This window comes from Amphiura filiformis, chromosome 3 (genome assembly GCF_039555335.1).
Source record: "Amphiura filiformis chromosome 3, Afil_fr2py, whole genome shotgun sequence".
NCBI lineage: Eukaryota > Metazoa > Echinodermata > Ophiuroidea > Amphilepidida > Amphiuridae > Amphiura > Amphiura filiformis.
The window spans coordinates 6,897,842-6,918,869 of record NC_092630.1 but is presented as its reverse complement, the minus strand read 5'-3'; the positions used below and the strand labels follow the sequence as shown (position 1 = coordinate 6,918,869).

Here is a 21,028-nt window from a genome sequence, read left to right as displayed (position 1 = left end):
TTCTCAAAATTTGACTTCACAGATGGGTTCATCAAGTCTTTGCCATTCCAAATACATAAAAATTTGATAATATAAGCATGTGTGCCTATTAAAGAGTTGCTCGGACAAGAACAAATTTGTCTTTTTATTTACAAATACAGATATTTGTAAAATAAAATGAAAAAATTAAAAAGTTCACCTACCGTAAAAATTTACGGTATATACTTTAGACCAGCAACATACATGTATGAGTCTCCATAATTCTAGAGTTAAGACCAAACTTAAGACCATATTGTGATAAGATAAAATTATGGTTTAAAATTTCACATTTTCATCTGAGAATGTATCAAATGATTGATAGTAATAGAAATAGAACTAGTTGAGGTTAGGTAGTTCCTCCCAGAAATGTCAAAAGTAAGGTGGCATTTTGTTTGTTTTTATGCCTCCATCGGAAGTATTATGTTTCCTGGTTGTCTGTCACTCTGTCCATCAATCTGTCCGTCCGAGGTTGCGAGTGCAATTTCTTGTAACTGGTAAGGTGTATAGTGATGCAATTTGGTGGAGGGGTGGCAATTGGGGGTCTCAAAATTTCAGTATGTTATTGTCGCAAAATAAGGTAATTTTAATTACCATATTTTGCGATAAAAACATATAATTTAAACATATCAAGCTTAATTATAACCTTGTGCACAGATTATCTGAAGATCCGTATGGGTTGCAGTGATGAAATATGGTGGGGAGTAGCACAGCCATAGGTTCTTGACCTGATTAGATTTTCAGCGTAAAATATGGGTAAATCACAAGGTCATTTTGGGGTCATCCAGTGTCAAATCGCCATAGATTGTTACAGGTTCATGAAATTTGGTGGGAACAACCACCCCAGCGAGGCAAAAAATGTCAAGGTCATTTTGAGGTCATTCAGGCTTTAAGTGCAGGCTTAGTCTTTCATGTGGAATTTTAGCACACCACTGGGCATTACAATCATGCAGAAAGTAGAAATTTGAGAAAAATTGAGGGCATCGCTATGGAGCATATCACACATGGCTTTAAGAAATGAAAACCAAGCCTCAAATTTCATCAACATTGAAAAAAAAATTATTTTGACGTTCTTCACAAAATTTCATGATTGAAAAAAAATTAGTTTGAAATGTGAAGGTCGTTATATCAAATTTCATCAACATTGAAAAAAAAAATATTTTGACATGTAAAGGTCTTGATATTTTTTGCACAACTTGCTAAATGATGTTATTGCAAAACAAATTGATGTTATTGGAAATAAATCAGTCATTCCCACAAAATCTGTGAATGTCACCGATTTAAAGAAAATATTTGTCTTTAAATTTAATAACAATTGCACGAGCATGCACTAGATTTGATAGATGGGGCAGATGGGAGCAGAGTAATACTGCCAAAATAATTGTTAAGCCGCAATGAGTAAAACCAGCAAGCCATAAGGGCATAGCATGGTGAAATACGAGTGTGCAACAAGTTACGTTTATCGGAATTCTGACACGTAAAAAACATGCCAATTCCGTTAATGGTTTGTTTATTTGGAAAATATCAATTTGGGTATGGAAATTAGATACATGTTTTGCTCTGATTCAAAATGGTAAAAGTGTCAGATGGAATTGGGTGGGCGTGGGGAAATCAACAAAATATTGGTGGCCTGGGGATTGCCTGCGTGTAGCTGTAGATTTTACAACGGGTAAACTTGTTTGCACCAGATGACTTCAAAAGTGTAACAGAATATGTGTTTGTTATAAAATGTACTTGCCTACTTTATTAAGAGCTAAATCTGATGGAATGGTTTGAAAGGGCATTTATTTGCTCAGAATACATAATAATTGCATGTTTGTGATATCATATTTTGTTGGTGTGTGTTTGGTTGGATTAATACATTCTGTAAAGATAGATGACATAGACATAATAACAGACAATGTTAAAGATTTAAGAGAAATGATCAATGATCTGATCAAGAAGTAACCAAGTGGGACTAAAGTTACCATGAAAAAGACAAAAGTCATGTTCAACCAGTTCGCCACAGAACAGTTGGTCATGTTAGGGAACACAGAAATAGAAAAGGTGGATCAATATGTGTACTTAGGACAACTAATCAATATGACTCACAATCACATGGATGAAGTAAAAGGAGGAGGCTGGTTGGTGTGCATTTGGTAAACTCAGCGACATCATGAGAAGCAAGATGCCAACTTTTCTGAAATGACATAGCATTGAAAGATGCATGCTGGGCTTCACCAAAAGGGATAGGAAAACAGTCGCATTGATTAGGAGCCAAACCAGAGTTACAGACATAATCCATACAATAAAGATGAAGAAGTGGTATTGGACTGGCCATCTTGCAAGATCAACAGATAATAGATGGACAAAGAATGTCACAGAATGGAAGCCTTGACTGGGCTCAAGATACCAATGCAGACAGAAAGTCAGATGAGATATCAAGTTTCATAGGGATCATGTCGAAAGATTAAACAAGTTTCATAGGGATCAGATGGATGGCAAAAGCAAATGACAGGAATCTTTGGTGCCAATTTGGGAGGCTTTAGCCCTGCAGTGGGCTGGATGCGGCTGATGATGATAAAGACTGAAATATCTAGATGCAAAGTGTCAAGTGAATTTATTTGAATTTGAATTACCATTGTATATGCATTTCCTGTCATTGCGACATAATTATGGACTGTCAATCTGACACCACTTAGACTTCTTGGTAGTGCACTTGCTCATTGTGTTTACTCTGGCTATTACATTTACATAAAACTCTGATTTGTATTTATTTGATATCTGATATTTTCAGTCACCATACTCCCTTGTGTTTGCTAGTTAAAATGTGTAACGCAGGTGCCCATATGTAGAGCTGGTCGTTTTTCTGGCCTACTAAAATTAGCCATGATGTAATGCTTCTTTATTTGGATCTGGCTTGTGATTGGTCATCAAGATCTCATGATTTAAATCTTTTGGGCACCTGCCTTTACCACTAACTACAGTGTGCACTATCTGTGGAATTTTCAGCGCTTTGTGTTAGCGCAAAACTTAAACTATCACTTAAACATGAACGTATATCTTGTACTTCCTTTTTGTACTTCAAATAGATGGCGATTATGATTGACAGTTTGTGTCCTGGGGCAAAGTCCTGCTCAAAATCCAAAGTACATAATCAAATTTTACTCAGGTTTTTCACAATCATTAAATGGTAGATCCCAAAATCAGAAATGTTCAGTTAGTAAGCCCTCATTATATTTATGCCAAGATATGTTTCATTCAATGACATATACTTTACTTTTACTGTCAAAATGATGGTCAAAATATTATTTCTTCTAGTCCGCATAACAGGAGAATGGGCTCATTTCAAACAGCAAATCTGTCTTTAGTAACTGAGTTTCTCCTGTCAGAAGAAAAATCCCTTTTTTTACACCAGATTTGTACACAATCTCCAATGGAGCTGTTTTTTGGTAGAGTGTGACCTATATATATTCTCTGTCTTGCTGTCATGCTGTATTTTTGTTCATCACAGCGCCTCTGAGCAGTTCTTTTGAAATGAAACTGGTGCTTTATTAATGTTTTTGATTGATTGATTGATTGATTGATTGATTGATTGATTGATTGATTGATTGAACCAAAATTTACCCACATTAAGTGGTGCATCGGGTCTAGATTAACAGTAAGAGTAAAGTTAGTACATTGGGCTGTTCCATTTAAAATTCATACTACCCCTGTGGAAGATTTGGGAAATATCTTCCACAGGGGGATTGTGAATTTCAAATGGAATGAACACATTAGCAGCTCCATTTGAAAGACACCCTCCTCAGTGAAAGATTCAGGTTGAATCTTTCTCAGAGGATGTATGAAATTCAAATGGAGCTGCTAATGTGTACATTCCATTTGCAATTCATACTCCCCCTGTGTTAGATATTTCCAAAATCTTCCACAGGGGTAGTGTGAATTTTGAATGGAATAGCCCATTTTATGCGTCAGCATAAAGATCATCACATTTCTTTCCCCATTACATATGATGCATGCTGAATAGTCATCATAATAGTCTGCCAGATTATTTTTAGATTGCAAATGACAAATTCGATAATTCTATTTCAGCCAGACCGATCAGAAGAGCTCAGAAGTAGGTCGGTATGGGCTATTATACTAGTTGAAATTCATACACCCCGTGTGGAAGACTTGACCTTAATCTTCCACACAGGGAGTGTAATTTCAAATGGGAATTACCTAAATGGGTGACTCTATTTGAAATATACATTCCCCCTGTGTGGGAGAGTAAGGTCAGGTCTTCCATAGGGGGTGTATGGATTTCAACTGGAATTGCTGAATAAAATTGAGCCTAACGTTGTTGATAAGTACTGCATTAAATGCTAGTTTCTGTGAGGAATACAGAGTTAATGACAATGAGTGCGGATTTAAAAAGTTGTGGATATAGCATCAGTGTTGCCTAAAATTCAGCACCAAGGTGCGACAGCTAAGAATGTCAGTACTTAGTTAATTTGTCGCAAGTATCCAGATTTTTAATGTGTCCAGCTCAAAACAGAATATTTTGGTGGTTTTTTTCTGAATCTAGCAAAGAAATTACCTTGCTTGTGCATTTGAATGAATAAGCTTTTTAGTACCTGATCATGAAAAGACTTCTAGTCATCATCAAATGCATGCAATTGCAATTTGGAGCTTCAAAAAGTCAAACTGCTTTAAAAAAAAACAAGCTAAACAAGGGACACTCAAAAAAGCATTAAACTTACTACCATTGCCTAATAACACTTGCAAAAGTATCTAAATTATGTGCACTTTTCTGAGCCGTAGTAATGCAAGCTATCATAAAGTAGCCCAATTCTGTGTCGAAACTGCAGTATTGGCAACATTGTAAAGCATAACTGTTGTAGTCCCAGCTGCCATATTGTAAGGTGAAGGATTTGTCAGTTTATTTTACTGGAAAATAATAAAAGATAGACATAGGCAAATATTGCATAAGCATTTGGGTAACGTAACTAGGGACTTATACTGAAAACAGAATAAATAGTACTAAAACAATGCAATACAGACAAATAGGAAAAAATAATATTTAACATGCTTCCCAACAGAATTGTCAAAACTCATTATCGGTTGACATATTGCGGATGCCATTAAATTGGCAATCTACACGGTACATAGCAACACCAGGGTTGTGTATATTACTACCAGGAGATTTTCCTGTCTGATTTGTTATTATTACTAGCCTTGATTGGTTGAAAATAAAGGAAAGAAAGCGAGAGTGAAAACAATCGGGGTCCTAAATGTCAGATCTGCTGTAGACATGTTTTCAAAGATGTCGTGTTGAAACATGATTTATGAGAGTGAGAGTAAAATGGAGCTCATTAGTACAATGGTAGTGATCAAATGCGAAATGGGATGTATCTTAAGGCTGCCGTATGGGTACTCCTCTTAATATAAAAGTGAACTAAAAGAGTGAGTATATGCACTCCAAAAAGAGTGAAAATCACTCCAAAAGAGTGAAATTTTCACTTCAAAATAGTGATATTTCATTTTTTGAAGGAGAATAGAGGACCACTCCAAACAGAGTTATCCCTAATATGGCTCCTTACAGAGTGGACATTTCATTGTTTTGGAGTGAAATTTTCACTCCAAAAATTTTACTCTTTAAAGAGCCAAATAGGGGACAACTCTGTTTGTATATTTGTATATGTGCTTGTAAATGGTTCCTTGAAAGAGTGAAATTTCCCTCTTTTTTAGCGATTTTCACTCTTTTGGAGTGCATAAATACTCAATCTTTTGGTTGACTCTTCATTGGTTCACTCATTCACTAATTGATTTATTGTATGTAATTACATACTTTTATATAATCTAATTAGGGAGGCACACTAATTAGCCAAATTGGGGGAATACAAATTAATTAAAAGCTTATCCATTCAATCTAGAAAGATGACAGGAGGCTTACACTTGCCTGTAAACTGAGGCTATCAATAACACTATTCATACAAGTAACTCAAAGCAGCAATTGCTATTATATAGAAAAATGGCAGGACTAGAGGTAGATATGTGTAAAATTAATGTGGTTATTGCTGCCAGGGAGATTTGATATTTTAAAGAGATATCAAGTTCTATACTGATGCATAAAAACAAATAGGTGTTTTTTTAATACATAGATAATGATATCAGTACCGTTCAGCAGTAGATAGCTACTTCATCAATACCAATATCAGCAGTAGATAGCTATGTCATCAATACCTATATCAGCAGTAGATAGCTACTTCATTAATACCAATACCAATATCAGCAGTAGATAGCTACTTCATCAACACTAATATCAGCAGTAGTTAGCTACTTAATCAATACCAATATCGGAGAAATAAAGTTTAATCTATGTGGTAAATTAAATATGAGCAAGGTTTTTAAGTCAAGTCAACACATACATAAATGACAGCCAGTGAAAAAATTTTACTGACTATCCAGGATTTGAACCTGGGACCTTCGGATCACCGGACCGATGCTCTACCAACTGAGCTAATAAGTCAGATGGAGAAGAGCAGTGATGTTATTATCTATAGGCCTTCAGTTCAATACCCGCCCTCTATCATCTTCTCATCCAAGAAGCTTTAGAACCTCTTTCTTAACCAATATCAGCAGTAGATAGCTACATCATCAATACCTATATCAGCAGTAGATATATAGCTACATCATCAATACCTATATCAGCAGTAGATAGCTACTTCATCAATACCTATATCAGCAGTAGATAGCTACTTCATCAATACCTATATCTGCAGTAGATAGCTACTTCATCAATCTCTGTATCAGCAGTAGATAGCTACTTTATCAACACTAATATCAGCAGTAGATAGCTACTTTATCAACACTAATATCAGCAGTAGATAGCTACTTCATCAATACCAATATCAGCAGTAGATAGCTTCTTTCTTTATCAACACTAATATCAGCAGTAGATAGCTACTTCATCAATACCAATATCAGCAGTAGATAGCTACCACGGCTGTTTAATGTATATAGAATTGGCTTCATTATTAACTAAATGCAAACTATAGATGGCGCTAGTTATCATAAATCAAAATTCTTTATTTGCAAGGGTTAGGTGATTAATACCGGCATTAAAACAGCTGGAATAGGTGAAAAAAGCAACAAGGAAATTTTATAAACATATTTTATCAAGCAATATAAGGAATTATTTGTATTAAAAGCTTGAAAGGGTAATTTTCAGCAACTAAATAGCGCCACCAATTTTGTAATTAATAGATACATTTTATATCCGAAAAAGCTTTAAAAATACTATAAAAGTGATTAATTTTGTAAAAGAGGGGACATTAAAGTTGAGAACGATTCAAAAGCATCTGTATACATTAGCACGTTATCACGTTTAGCTGTTTAAGCATAAAATTTGGTTATACATGATGTTTTGTTTGAAAAACTAATAAATGATCCCATCAAACAACCGTGCTACTTCATCAACACTAATATCAGCAGTAGTTAGCTACTTAATCAATACCAATATCAGCATTAGATAGATATGTCATCAATACCTATATCAGCAGTAGTTAGCTACTTCATCAATACCTATATCAGCAGTAGATAGCTACTTCATCAATACCTATATCAGCAGTAGATAGCTACTTCATCAATACCAATATCAGCAGTAGATAGCTACCTCATCAATACCAATATCAGCAGTAGATAGCTATATACTTCATCAGCACCAATATCAGCAGTAGATAGCTACATCATCAATACCTATATCAGCAGTAGATAGCTACATCATCAATACCTATATCAGCAGTAGATAGCTACTTCATCAATACCTATATCAGCAGTAGATAGCTACTTCATCAATACCTATATCTGCAGTAGATAGCTACTTCATCAATCTCTGTATCAGCAGTAGATAGCTACTTTATCAACACTAATATCAATAGTAGATAGCTACTTTATCAACACTAATATCAGCAGTAGATACCTACTTCATCAATACCAATATCAGCAGTAGATAGCTTCTTTATCAACACTAATATCAGCAGTAGATAGCTACTTCATCAATACCAATATCAGCAGTAGATAGCTACTTTATCAACACTAATATCAGCAGTAGATAGCTACTTCGTCAATACCAATATCAGCTGTAAATATCTACTTCATCAACACTAATATCAGCAGTAGATAGCTACTTCATCAATACATATAGCAGCAGTGGATAGCTACTTTTTTAATACCTATATCAACAGTAGATAGCTACTTCATCAACACTAATATCAGTAGTAGAAAGCTACATCGTCAACCAATATCAGCTGTAAAAAGCCACTGCATCAACACTATCAGCAGTAAGCTACTTTGTCAATACCAATATCAGCAGTAGATAGCTACTGCATCAATACCAATATCAGCTGTAGATAGCTACTTCATCAACACTAATACCAGCGCAGTAGATAGCCACTTTATCAATACCAATATCCACAGTGGATAGCTACTTCCTCAAATATCAGCAGTAGATAGCTACTTCATCAATACCTGTATCAGCAGTAGATAGCTACTTCATCAATACCTATATCTGCAGTAGATAGCTACTTCATCAATACCTGTATCAGCAGTAGATAGCTACTTCATCAATACCTATATCAGCAGTAGATAGCTACTTCATCAATACATATATCAGCAGTAGATAGCTACTTCATCAATACCTATAGTAGATGACTTCTTCGTCAACAGTGGTAGCAGCAGTAGATAGCTACTGCTGCTACCACTTCTTTAACACTGAACACTGATATCAGTAGTAGATCCAACTCCAAGAACACCCATATCAGTAGATAGGTAGGTACTTCATTCACATTGATACCAGCTGAGGATAGATATTTCATCAATAAGCTTCTTTGGAACACCAATACCAGTAGTCGTCCTTCATCATTCATCATCAAAGAAGATAGTTACTTTTTCAACTGTGATGTGGCAGCACATATCATTTTTCATTAACAACAGTAGTAAATAATTACTTAATTAAAACTACTTCATATCACTACCAGCATGAAAGCAGTTTCATTATATAACTTTTGAAAGCATTACAAAATTGTCTAAAAGGCCATCGCTCTTTTCTAATTGAAACTCTTGTGCGGTAAAGCATAAATCCCTTTTGGTAACTCTCAGAGAGCCTTGTTTTGTACTTGAAAGTTCACATCTATCTTATGAAAGGTTGTTGACACCTCTTTACAAATTTGCACAGACAAACCCGATCTGGCTTATATCACCAGGGGTGGTAGATTTATCATTATGATTGATCAAGAGGTGTAAAATATAAAAGTGCGCACTTCTTTGTCATGCATTTGGGCCATTCCAGTTGAAATCCATACAACCTCTACGGAAGACATGACTTTAATCTTCCACACAGCGAGTGTGAATTTCAAATAGGATTACCTGAATGGGTGACTCCATTTGAAATCTACTCCCCTGTGTGATAGATTTAAGGTCATGTATTCCATCATGTCCATAGGGGGTGTATGGATTTAGGGGTGTATGGATTTGAAATGCAGTGATATTATGTATAAAATAGTTTGCCTAACTGCTGCCAGACTTGATCAGTAAACACCATTAGATCAGTTTGATAATAACTCATTTTTATTTTTCGATGAACTTGCTCAAGTTAATCCTTTTGAAAATTGAAAAGCTCACATCTCCTTTGATATATCTTGGTGCCCTGTGTTTGTTAAGCATGGTTTCTGGGAACAATATCGCCAAGGCTTATTCACTGCAACCCCTTGGATGAAAATCTGTTTTACCTGTGTACTCCTGCCCGCTGATCTAAATTAATTTTTTGGAACAGTGCATATGAATAATTTTTATACTGAAATGTGAATATTTATGAGATAACACGGGTAATATTTTCTGCACCACTTCCGTACTCCTCATGTGTAACATAACGTAACATATTGAATTACTTTGCAGCAAGATTACCAAACTAAACTTCTTCACCAAACTTAACCAATAAGTTGGAAGATAATTATAGAATTCATGTTCACTAAACATGCTAAAGGATAAAATCATTACCCACTGATTGTTCTCACAAAATGTGGGAAAATGTGTAATTTTCCATAATACAGAGGAGGGGCAACAGCGTACCTCCACATTTGTTATTCACATGCCCGGCAAGAATGCTAAAGAGAACGAAATGTTTGATCATCACATATTGTGTCAATAATACATGCTAATCAGTACATATAATGGTATACAAATATTAACTGTCTAAGACCCCGTTTACACAGAGAGAAGTAAACTTCAATTGCGACATCGAATTCAGATTGCGACTAAGGATTAGCATAAATTATTTCTTGACGGGGTGTTTACACGGTAGTCGACTTCAAAACAAATTGTGAATTAAAATTTTATGCCATCACTTGCCCATGTTTCAAATTACCATCATGAAGCCGACTTCTAATTACGTGTTCGTTTACACTGCAAAAATGAATATGCGAGAACTCACCGTATACAATACGCGGGGACAGGTGGTACGCTCTCTGTTTTCTCTCTCCTCTGTGGGGCCAATTTACCATGGTGTTAAAGGTATGGTGCAATTTTGAGTCTGTAATCTTTGGGTATAATATCTTTGATGGGGATATAAATCCAAATTGTCCTATACTCTGATCAGCTCGTAATAGGCGGGAATCATAACATCGTGAATTAATATAGAATGGCGTACACATAGGTGTGCGCAGTATCTATGCGAACTGTGCTTTGCGTGTTGCGTGACTGACGCACGCTTTTGTGAATTTACGCCGGCGTAAGTTGGGACTATGTTGACTCGTGCAGTAACAAAAACCGAACAGTTCTCGTCTAATACGAGCTGATCATAGTATAGACTAGTTTCTTTGCAAGAACCAGAAGTTGGAATGTTTCTAAGCAGTTCAGTGAAAATAAAAATGTGGGAGTATATTCATTTGTGTACATGTCAATAAAGGAATCTTAAAATTTAAAGTTTACAAGCAAGAAAAAGCATTTAAAAATAGGCAGAGCATGAAATATAAATCACCACAAAATGGTTCACTTTCACAGTATATTCCATGAAACTTCACCACTTTTCACACTAATATTAATAATCAATACCTTACTTTTATGTTTTTCAGCTTATTCCAGCATGTGCAGCATTGAATGGTTGCTTTCAGTGTTTGGCAGCAGAGTACCCACACGTCAAGTTCTGCATAGTAGATGCCAATGATGTGGACCTTAGTAAAAACTTTGTGAGTATTAGATTATTCATAAGGAACACATTTCCTGGATTGCAGTTCAAATGCAGTATTGTCTGTAATAAATGCCTTGGGCATGGAATTTTTTTGATTGGGAGGCATTCATTAGAAGTAAATTTTCAGTGAAGAAAGCTAAAAATTGTGGCGATGGACATATAAGTTAGAATAGGAGTTGTCCATGCAATTTAGCGATTGTGAATGCCAGCACTGATGCCAGTTTAAGCTTATTCACTCATATGTGACATAGAAATTTGTGCATTTCAGTCAATCTTATTCTTTTTAAATGAAAAATTATGTGGGGTGCATTTATTAGAGGGAGAACATCTATTACAGACAATACTGTATGTCTTTGCTTCCCAATTTTATATTGAGTTAATTTGATATGATTTATTAACAGAAAACAGGAAATTTTGTTTTGCATGAATTGATGCAGCGATTCTTGATGGAGGGTTAGATACATGTATCTTTATACCAAAAGCCACGTCTGCTTCATGTGAACATTTATTAATATTTAATTTTCCATTCTAGACCTTTACAATACAATGACTATCACGCTTATATACGCAAAAAATATTTTAGCTACTTTTTAACTTAGATTTTATTTTCTTAACAATTTTTTTTACCTTTTTCTGCCTTTTGTGGTAAATTTTATTCTATAAACTGTATATTTGTGTGAAAATTGAGGGCGCTATTTACATTTTTAATCTAACTTAGCCCAATAACATGAGTTATTCCTTTCATTTCAAGATCAAAAATAGCTTTAAAAATTTCCTTGCGATATGTTACTCATTTTGTTTTAATGCCACTTGTAGAGATGCAAACAAGATTTAAAAGATGAATAGCTCCATCAGTGTTCAACTTTTCTTTAAAATTAATATAGTTCTACAATCTACATGCCATCAAAGAACCGTGAAGCAGATTTGTATTTTGATTTCTCTCTCAAGAAGTGTAATGTGTGCTTAAAATGAAATCATCCTGTTATCTATTATATTGGTCTAAGCTGTTTAGTTATGATAAATCGGCGCTTCTTCCTACCATTATCATAAATGTCAGTTAAAAGTGATTTATGATGAAAACAAGATAACAGATGGTAGATGTTTCATATTTCTTTTATTTTTTCATTAAAAAAAAATATATACAATACATGTATCAGGTTACATAAATGCATTTTGGTTGCTATACATAACAGAGTGCTTGCAGGTGAAATGAGTTATTCCATTTAAAATCGACACTCCCCCTGTGGAAGGTTTTGGAAATATGTTCCACAGGGGGAGTATGGATTTCAAAAGGAATGAACATATTAGCAGTTCCATTTGAAACACACCCTCCCTCAGTGGAAGATTCAGGCTGAATCTTTCTCAGAGGGTGTATGAAATTCAAATAGAGCTGCTTATGTGTTCATTCCATTTGAAATTCATACTCCCCATGTGTTAGATATTTCCAAAATCTTCCACAGGGGGAATGCAGATTTTAAATGGAATAGCCCAAAATGATTGAATGTTAAAGCTAAGATAATAGAATATGAAATGCGTTTTATATATTAGTCATGTCTTCATTAAATATTGCGGGCTTATTCCAGACTACTCTTTGATTGTGTTGCCATGCGTAATGCTTCCCGATTCCTGGGCAGCATCTAGAAATCTTATTTGTGCAACATGATCTACGGTTCATTTACGGCTCGATTTGCTACTACAAGGCAATTTAATTCATAATTGGATTTTTCTGTTTTATGCAGTACTTTCACCATTAAATGCCTGGCTTGGGGGTTGATTTGGTTCAGATTTTTGTGCATGTTTATTGTAAAGTGGATTTTATAACATGTTTATGGGCATGTTCAATAAGTCAGATGTAAAAGTGCTACCCATGCAGTGGCGTAGCCAGGGGGTCAGGCTGCCCATGTGAGAAGTCTTGCCACCCCTCTTACCCCTTGTGCAATGTTGATACCGTATTTCGTCAAATAGTCGCCCCCTTCAAATAAATGCCCCCACCACTTTTTTCAACCAAGATGTTTCCAAAATGCCGATATTTCCATGCTATCTTGTGTAGCAAGCTTACCAAGTTGCCCACATGGTCGATATTAGCGTCAATAATTGGCGAAAGTCTGGATCAGAAACCCGGAAGTGAACCAGAAGTCAGTGTTTCTAGTTCATAGTTTGTCATTTTAGTGTGAGTTTTAAGTTTACCTAATGATTTTAACGGGAATTATTGTTCTAAAATTGACCTTCAATAAACGCCCCCCCCCCTTGGGGCGTTTATTTGACGAAATACGGTATTTAAGATTTTAGGCCTTTTTTTAGACACAGTTTTGACCATTTCCATCAAAGCTCCCCTTGAAAGTTACTTTGCCCCCTTTGCTCCACCTTATGGAAAAGTCCTAGCTATGCAACTGTACCCATGCTCATTAATTAATCCTCAAAATTGACCCTGGCCATACAACAATATCTCACTGGCTGGATCTGGATCAATAGAGATCTTGATTAATTAATCCCATAGGTGCTCAAGTTTGGGTAGGTAGGTCTCAGTGAGAATCTGAAACTGTACTTATCATAATACCAATTTTTCAAGAAATTTGGACCTATCGATATTCCAAAAGTCAAAATTTTCCCCCTTATTTCACACAATTTTTTTAGTGTTTCATCGAATTGTTGGTAGATAGTGAGGCAAAATTGCACTATTTTCAAAAAAAAAAAAAAAAAAGAACAAATTGACAAAATTACCCATTATACCACTATTGGTCTACAAAAAATGAGTCATATCAAAAGAACGAAAATGCGGCTCATGTTTGTAGCACATCCCTGTATGATAATTTGTACTGAGTACTGACAATTTATATTATATTATCACTCTATGGTATTCATCTGTCATGGAATATTAAAGCTAATGTGTCCAGCTAAATTGCCATCATTCACAAAACCAGTCAACAGAAATGGTGCTGACACATTTTGACACTTATTAATTTGATGTGTCAAAATGGATCCAAAAATACATTATGAAAGTATGTCATATCGTTAATTGACACATTGAGAAATATGGGTAATTTTCAACAATAACTTATTTTTACATGTATAAACTGTGTACGCTGGTAATTTGCAAAGCAGAATTTTCACAAATGTTTGGGAATTTTTTGAATTTCCTTGGAATTATGTCCAGTATGATGTAACTACTCGAATATAAGTGATGTGATCAAGCAAAATCAGTCGGAAGACGGATGTGTGCTTTCCAGGATCTGTGTTTTCAGATATATAGCTTAAGAAATGCAATAATTTTGTTGCATATTGTTTTGGAAACACTTCAACTGTTCATATCTTGGGAACTAAATGTTCAATTTCAATGGGTTTTATGCAAAATGTAGCTCAAGTTGCAAAATACAATCATGTAAAAAACTGAAAATTGACTACGCCAGACTGATTTTGCTTGATCACACCATTATACAGAAAGCATATACAGAAAACAAAAAAATTAAGGTACCAGTTATTTTCACCCTTGTATCCTGAACCAACACTGATACGTCATAATTCGAACCAGCAGCTTAGCTCGGATTTAAGACCTCGTTCATTGAAATTGGTCAAGAAATAAAACATGGTGATCCAAAATCTTTAAAGGAAGATGCAAATTGTACTTTGCAGATTGCTCCAATGAATGCCTTATATGTGACATGATCAAGGGAATGAGTTACATGTCAGCAAATTTCAATTAGAAGTTTTTTACATCATTTTCTGGCAGTTTACGAATGCTACGCAAACCCCATCAAAATCTGTCATCTGGTTACCAATTTATGAGCAATTTATCAATGGCTGAAAACAATAAAAAACAAAAGAATTTGAACACTGTTTTTATCAATATCTCAAAAACGATATTAGTGACATCTGACTCATTCCTCTTGATCATGTCACATATATTGACTTAAGCACAAAGTATTCTCTAACTAAGAAAAGTAATGGAGTGCCTTTCATCATGGACTGTAGAAAATACAGTCCATGCTTTCATTGATAATGCAACTTTTAATTTCTTTCCTTCCTTGGATTTCAATCACTGTTTGTTTAATTCTCAACCAGTTCCAACAAATGAGGCCTTAAATTAGAGCTAAAGGGTACAGGTGTTGGCTGCTGGTTTTAATTTTGACATATTTATATGTCTTTGTTTAGGATACATGGTTGAACCATAGATACTAAAAATAGTATCTATGGTTGAACATAACTGGTATCTTAATTCTTTTGCTGTATGTCTATCAATTTGCAACAAAATTGTATATATACAAAGGTAATTGTTGCTTTAAATTTGCAATGTTGCTGTTTCCTGTTGAGTTTTGTAGCGTTTAACTCCATACCGGAAGTTCCAAGTATTATGAAAGCAGAATTGGGGCAATACTTCAGTTTGAAGTAGAACGTATAAGATTGCATCGTGGGGGAAAAAATGTACAAGTTACTTTAGCTTCGGTACTCAGTATTCATAACTAGGTAATACAAACAAGCAGAGCCACACTTGTGGTTTCAAGTATACCTGGCGTATATTCGGTGCAACAATAGCTTACTTGGGTAAGAAAAGAAAACAAATTTCAACATGGATGTATCAAGTATGGTGGGATTAGCTTGACGTATATGTAAATATTAAGTTTGTGTGTTATTTGTGATGCGATCTTGAGCAAAATGAGTCGCATGTCACACAAATCCAAAATTCAGTTTTCAAGTTCATTATATGCGCCATTTTCAGAGCTATATTTTGATGAAAAATCCATCAACAATGGACTTACCGTTTGTGAGATATGGTCAATTTAGTGTTGCTTAAAACAATAAAATACAAAGGAATTTAAGCATTATTATTGGATATATCTCAAAATCAGTATTAGGGACAAACAACCCATTTAGCTTGATCACATCACATTTTGTCTTGTGTTATGTATAAGGGATTTGATATATACCCATAAGATTTACAGATGGTTGTTTTTCTTTGATCATTAAATTTTCATGAAGGTTTTTCCTTCTTCATTCATCAGTTGGCGTTCTTTCGTCTCTTGTATTACAGACACAGGGTGGCGTTCCCGCATTACTCGTCTACAAAGGAGGGCAATTAATTGGTAACTTTGTACGGGTATCGGATCAGCTAGGTGATGACTTCTTTGCCATGGATGTTGAAAGCTTTCTACAAGAGTAAGTATATTGGATGATGTATTAGGAGAGGGAATGCATTTTACTAACCCTGGGGAAAAGTAGAGTAGATGATGTATTAGGAAGGAGAATAGGCTAGCCAAGTTAAAATCCATACACCCCTATGGAAGACATGATCTTTATCTCCCACACAGGGGGTGTAGATTTCAAATGGAGTCACCCATTCAGGCAGAGTGGATGATGTATTAGGTAGGGGAATTGGCGAGCCAAGTTAAAATCCATACACCCCCTATGGAAGACATGATCTTTATCTCCCACACAGGGGGTGTAGATTTCAAACGGAGTCACCCATTCAGGCAACTCCATGTGATATTCACACACCCTGTGTAGAAGATTAAGGTCATGTCTTCCATATGAGGTGCCTGTATTTCAGCTGGAGTAGCCAATGCATTTTACTAGCCCTGGGGAAAAGGATGGTAGAGTAAAGAGAAACAATGAGGTTATCAGGTGACTGCCCACAACATGATCAGGGTATGCATCTATATGTGTATACAGTAGCTGCCATTCAGTGGTTTTGTTGGCAAATTGTAGGTTGTACATTATAATATTGGCCCTAGGGTCTTGTTATGTTATTTTGTCCCTACTTGTGTGATTAAAAACACACACACAGAACACTGGTTTTCACTTAACTTGTGTAGAATCGGAATTTATCATTTTTCAAGATACTTACTTTAGGGGAGCTATTGTTGGCATCCATCTTGCATCCACATACTAGGTTTCAGTTTGAACAATGTGTCTGTCAATATTAGGTGCAAGTAACTGGGTCAGTCTTTAGATCACTTGTTGTTAGATCACTTGACAAGTGATCAAAAGACCAACATAAAACATGTCAGGAAGGTTTCAATTTGTTAGCAATATGTATTAATGCATGTATATTTGTATTGGTAGTAATGTTGGTGTTTTTTCTATAAAGTGGCATGTGTTTATGTAAAAAGTCTTCATTATTGGAGCAATTTTCTGCTCAATAATAATGCTACAACAAGCTTTCCAAATGATTTTGTCAGTGCGATGGTTAAGTAGGTGCACACTTCATGTTAATATTTAACATGCATTTCTGATTACAAACCATACACATGTTGCTAATAGAAGCACACATTATTGGCTATAGAATTGATGACTGGTGAATCTCACTTCACACTGCCAACTAGTGGCAGCACTGATGGCAAAATAACTCAATTTGTCCAGTACTGTAAGTGGCACAGATTCTGGTACTGTAGAATTGTATGATCTGCATGCAAGAGAGAAAAAGAACCACACATCTTATAATATACTACATGTAGAATATTTTAACTGAAAATTACAATGTAAACATACCATGCATAGCTAGATAAGTCTGGAGAACAAACTTGGAACATTCCTGCCTGGGCAGGGACTTGAACCACAGACCCAGGGGTTCATGTCCACTACAAATCCCAGACCCCAGGGGTTCAAATCCCTGTCTTGTTTGTACTAATCAATGGCAGGAACCTTGGACATGTAGATCTGTATGGTTATTTGTTTTCTTTTTCCACAGTACCCAAAATGTATTGTTTTATAGAAGCGTTTGGTTTGCATATATATTTGTGCAAACATGCCTATGGGTCCTTCTTTATTGTAAACCTAAAACCATCATTTTTTACCTGCCTACCCCATGTCTGTACTATTAATATTAATTATAAGTGGTGTTCAGTTTTGTGCTACCCTTCCCCCAAATCCACCATTAATGTTGGTTTATACTGAGTGATAGACTATAATAATAGTTATGTGCATAATTTCAACAGATAGAAGAGGAGAGGAGGGCAGTTGTTATACTCGGTGCCCAAACACATTGTCATATAGTCTGTATATCTACTTCCAGTCAGCAGCACTAGCTTTGAAGTTCAGCGTCTTCTGCATTACTTGGTGCGTGTATATACTCGTATATACTTTCATGCACACGATCAAAGTTGACGCAAGAAACAACGCTAATCCAATGCTGTGCTGTGCTGAACTTCAAAGCTAGTGCCGCTGACTGGATGTAGTTATATAGACTATAGCATCATAAATAAATACAAAGTCATACAATTATGTGACCCTTGAATCAAGTTTGATGCCCTTTATGTACATCAGGGGTTCTCACTCAGTAGTGACAGTAGGTAGCCTGCGGGCCAGATCCGACCTGCCGACCAATTGTAGTTGGCCCTCATGAACAGCTCTGAAACATGCAGTTAACATATAGCCAAACAAGGACAGATCTTAGAAATGATTTTGGCCCTCTGTGGCCCACAAGCAAATATGATTGAGAATCCCTGTGCTACATCTCTAACCCAATATATTTGTCAGCCAGTGCAGACAAGGTTGAGAACATTATGGGTTAAGTTGACCGTCAGTATTGGGTTTTAATGCAATCATGTTTGATTATCAGACACACTAGGATGGACTAATGAGAGTTGATTTGTAGACTTGATGTGGGTTGTACAATGTGACTGCTGGCATTACAGAATCAGTGCTCTATGTCATGATCATGACATAGCTCTATGTCAGGATCATGACATAATGTTTCAACTGCTTCATGCAGTCAGCTTGAGGAAGAAAGCATATGTCAAGAATAATAAGATGTATATCATGTTGAAGTGCTTTACAAACAGTTACCAGTTTTAGTTCTTACAATTTAAATTTGATTAAAAAAAAAATCTTAATCTTCATCTGTATCTCATCTTTAATTATCATCCCTAAACTTACTCCATCCATCTTTATTCACCTTACTCACACCACTAGCATATTATAATCCATCAATATCAGAAATAATACCCTGTTTTCCACACAAGCATTGAGTTTCCCATTTCAATGGCACCTAATCAAAAGGTTGAATTTGAACTTGCGTTTCTCAAATTAACCCTCACACCAGACTGGTTCCAATTACCGTGGCTAAATTGCGCTATTTTTGTCTCCTATACACATGTGTTGATTCATGTGGAAACAGATCCTGTAACATCGATCCAGTAACATTATCAGTGTTGCCATGAAGTATCTTAACCGCACAATTTGGGCTAGTTTCAAGTGGCTTGCCGCGCTACAGAATAAGCAAGTTTATAGGGACTTTTCAAGATTTATTGAGGACAAAAGAAATATGTACAATTTTCTGAAGTTGTTTATAAAAAAAGGTGAAGGTTGATAAATCAGGAAAATACCCGTAAACCTTCTTTTTTCCTTTCACGAAATTTGAAAGTTAAATCTAGTCTTTGAGATCGCGTCCCTTTTGAATTCACACATTATTCTTTCTACCGAGACATACCAAAATAAAATTGGTCTGGCTTGGCATGAAAATGCAATGTCTAGCTTATTTGTAAGGGTTAGTGATTACTTGAGTAAATATTCTAAAAGAGCCATAAATAGTTTGGGATTGACGGATCTCTCAATGTTCCTTTACTGATAATGTCCCTTTATTATCATTGGGCAATTTTTGCAGCCTTTGAAAATAACATTTTGTTTACTCTCTAGAAAGCTATATTTTCTTTTATAGCCAAACTCTGTTAATGCGGAAAGGAAGTGTAGTCAAGTAACAGATTGGGATCTCACTCATTTGGATGGTTTCTTTCCTAAATTCACTCATTTGGGTGGTTTCTTAGCTAAATTCAGTTTAAAGCACCCAAATATATTGATTTTGGGTGGTTTATTTTCCTTTGACTGGAAATTGGGCTACCTCAATTCCATCTGCCCCACATTGTCATGTTGGTTGCTGCACATTTGGGCTGATTATTATGGCAACCCTGAACACTATGTGCTTGTGCACCAGTAATGTTTGGCATTTCTGTATTGGTTTTTTTATAGGTTAACAAAGCAAGTGATTGCATAGAATTTCCCTGGTGGGAAAAAAACTCACTCACTCTTGGCAATGCATTAAATGTGCAATTCACAAAAGTTTATTAGAATATATAAGTTTTTATAGTCGCAGGTATGTAGTGTAAGTAACTGCCATTTTGAGTGGAGATATTTATAGAATTGTGTATGGCTCTAAAATGATTTTGTCGGCACTTTTAATTGCATTTTATGTTAATTGTCTGGAGATTGTATTGATATTTGTAAAATAATATTAATAATGAAAGAAGTATGAAGATGCTGTATTAGCAAGGCTCATGCTTAACCTTAACCTACATATGCTTCAGAACAGGTAGTGATCAGCGCCACAAATTCTCTAAATTCAGTAAATTTCCGTTGTCAACCGTGTAATTGAATGGGATTAATTTTAAAATGCTTAAAATATCACAAACAAGTAGGCCTATGTAAAATAGTATTAATACAAGCTAAAATCGTTGGGGTTTGATAATGAACCCCACAAAACTAACCGAGTATGGAAAATGCCATATGGCTGAGCGGTTTTGCCGTCTCTCTCCGCCCTTCATGCCGCTCGCCGCCTGCTTCAGAACATGGGGAGGGGGCTAGTGGGGGCTCAGCCTCCTCAATAATTTGTGTGTAGGGCTTGAATACGCATCAGCCAATTCAGCCCCCCTCTCGAATACCAAGTGACATAAAAAATGGTCAGGTAACAGAAAAATGATTGTTTTTGACCTATTTTTTGTCAAATGTTTAGGTCATCAACAAAATTTTGGTTTTATCAGCCCCCCATGTTGTGAAAATCTTCCAAAGCCCCTGACTGACCTGTTCTAATAACTTGTCCAA

General features: G+C 35.6%; 1 protein-coding gene and 1 non-coding gene across 2 annotated transcripts in view; one reads left to right on the top strand and one right to left on the bottom strand.

The window, feature by feature from the left end:
* LOC140147040 (phosducin-like protein) overlaps positions 1 to 21,028 on the top strand; it is a 113,389-nt gene that overhangs the window by 21,726 nt on the left and 70,635 nt on the right. The window contains exons 7-8 of the mRNA XM_072168813.1: positions 11,106 to 11,219; positions 16,248 to 16,372. Coding sequence (XP_072024914.1) covers positions 11,106 to 11,219; positions 16,248 to 16,372 — 239 coding nt within the window. The remainder of the gene's footprint in view (positions 1 to 11,105; positions 11,220 to 16,247; positions 16,373 to 21,028) is intronic.
* Trnat-ggu (transfer RNA threonine (anticodon GGU)) lies at positions 6,433 to 6,506 on the bottom strand. Its single transcript has one exon. It is a non-coding gene; the product is annotated as a tRNA-Thr (tRNA).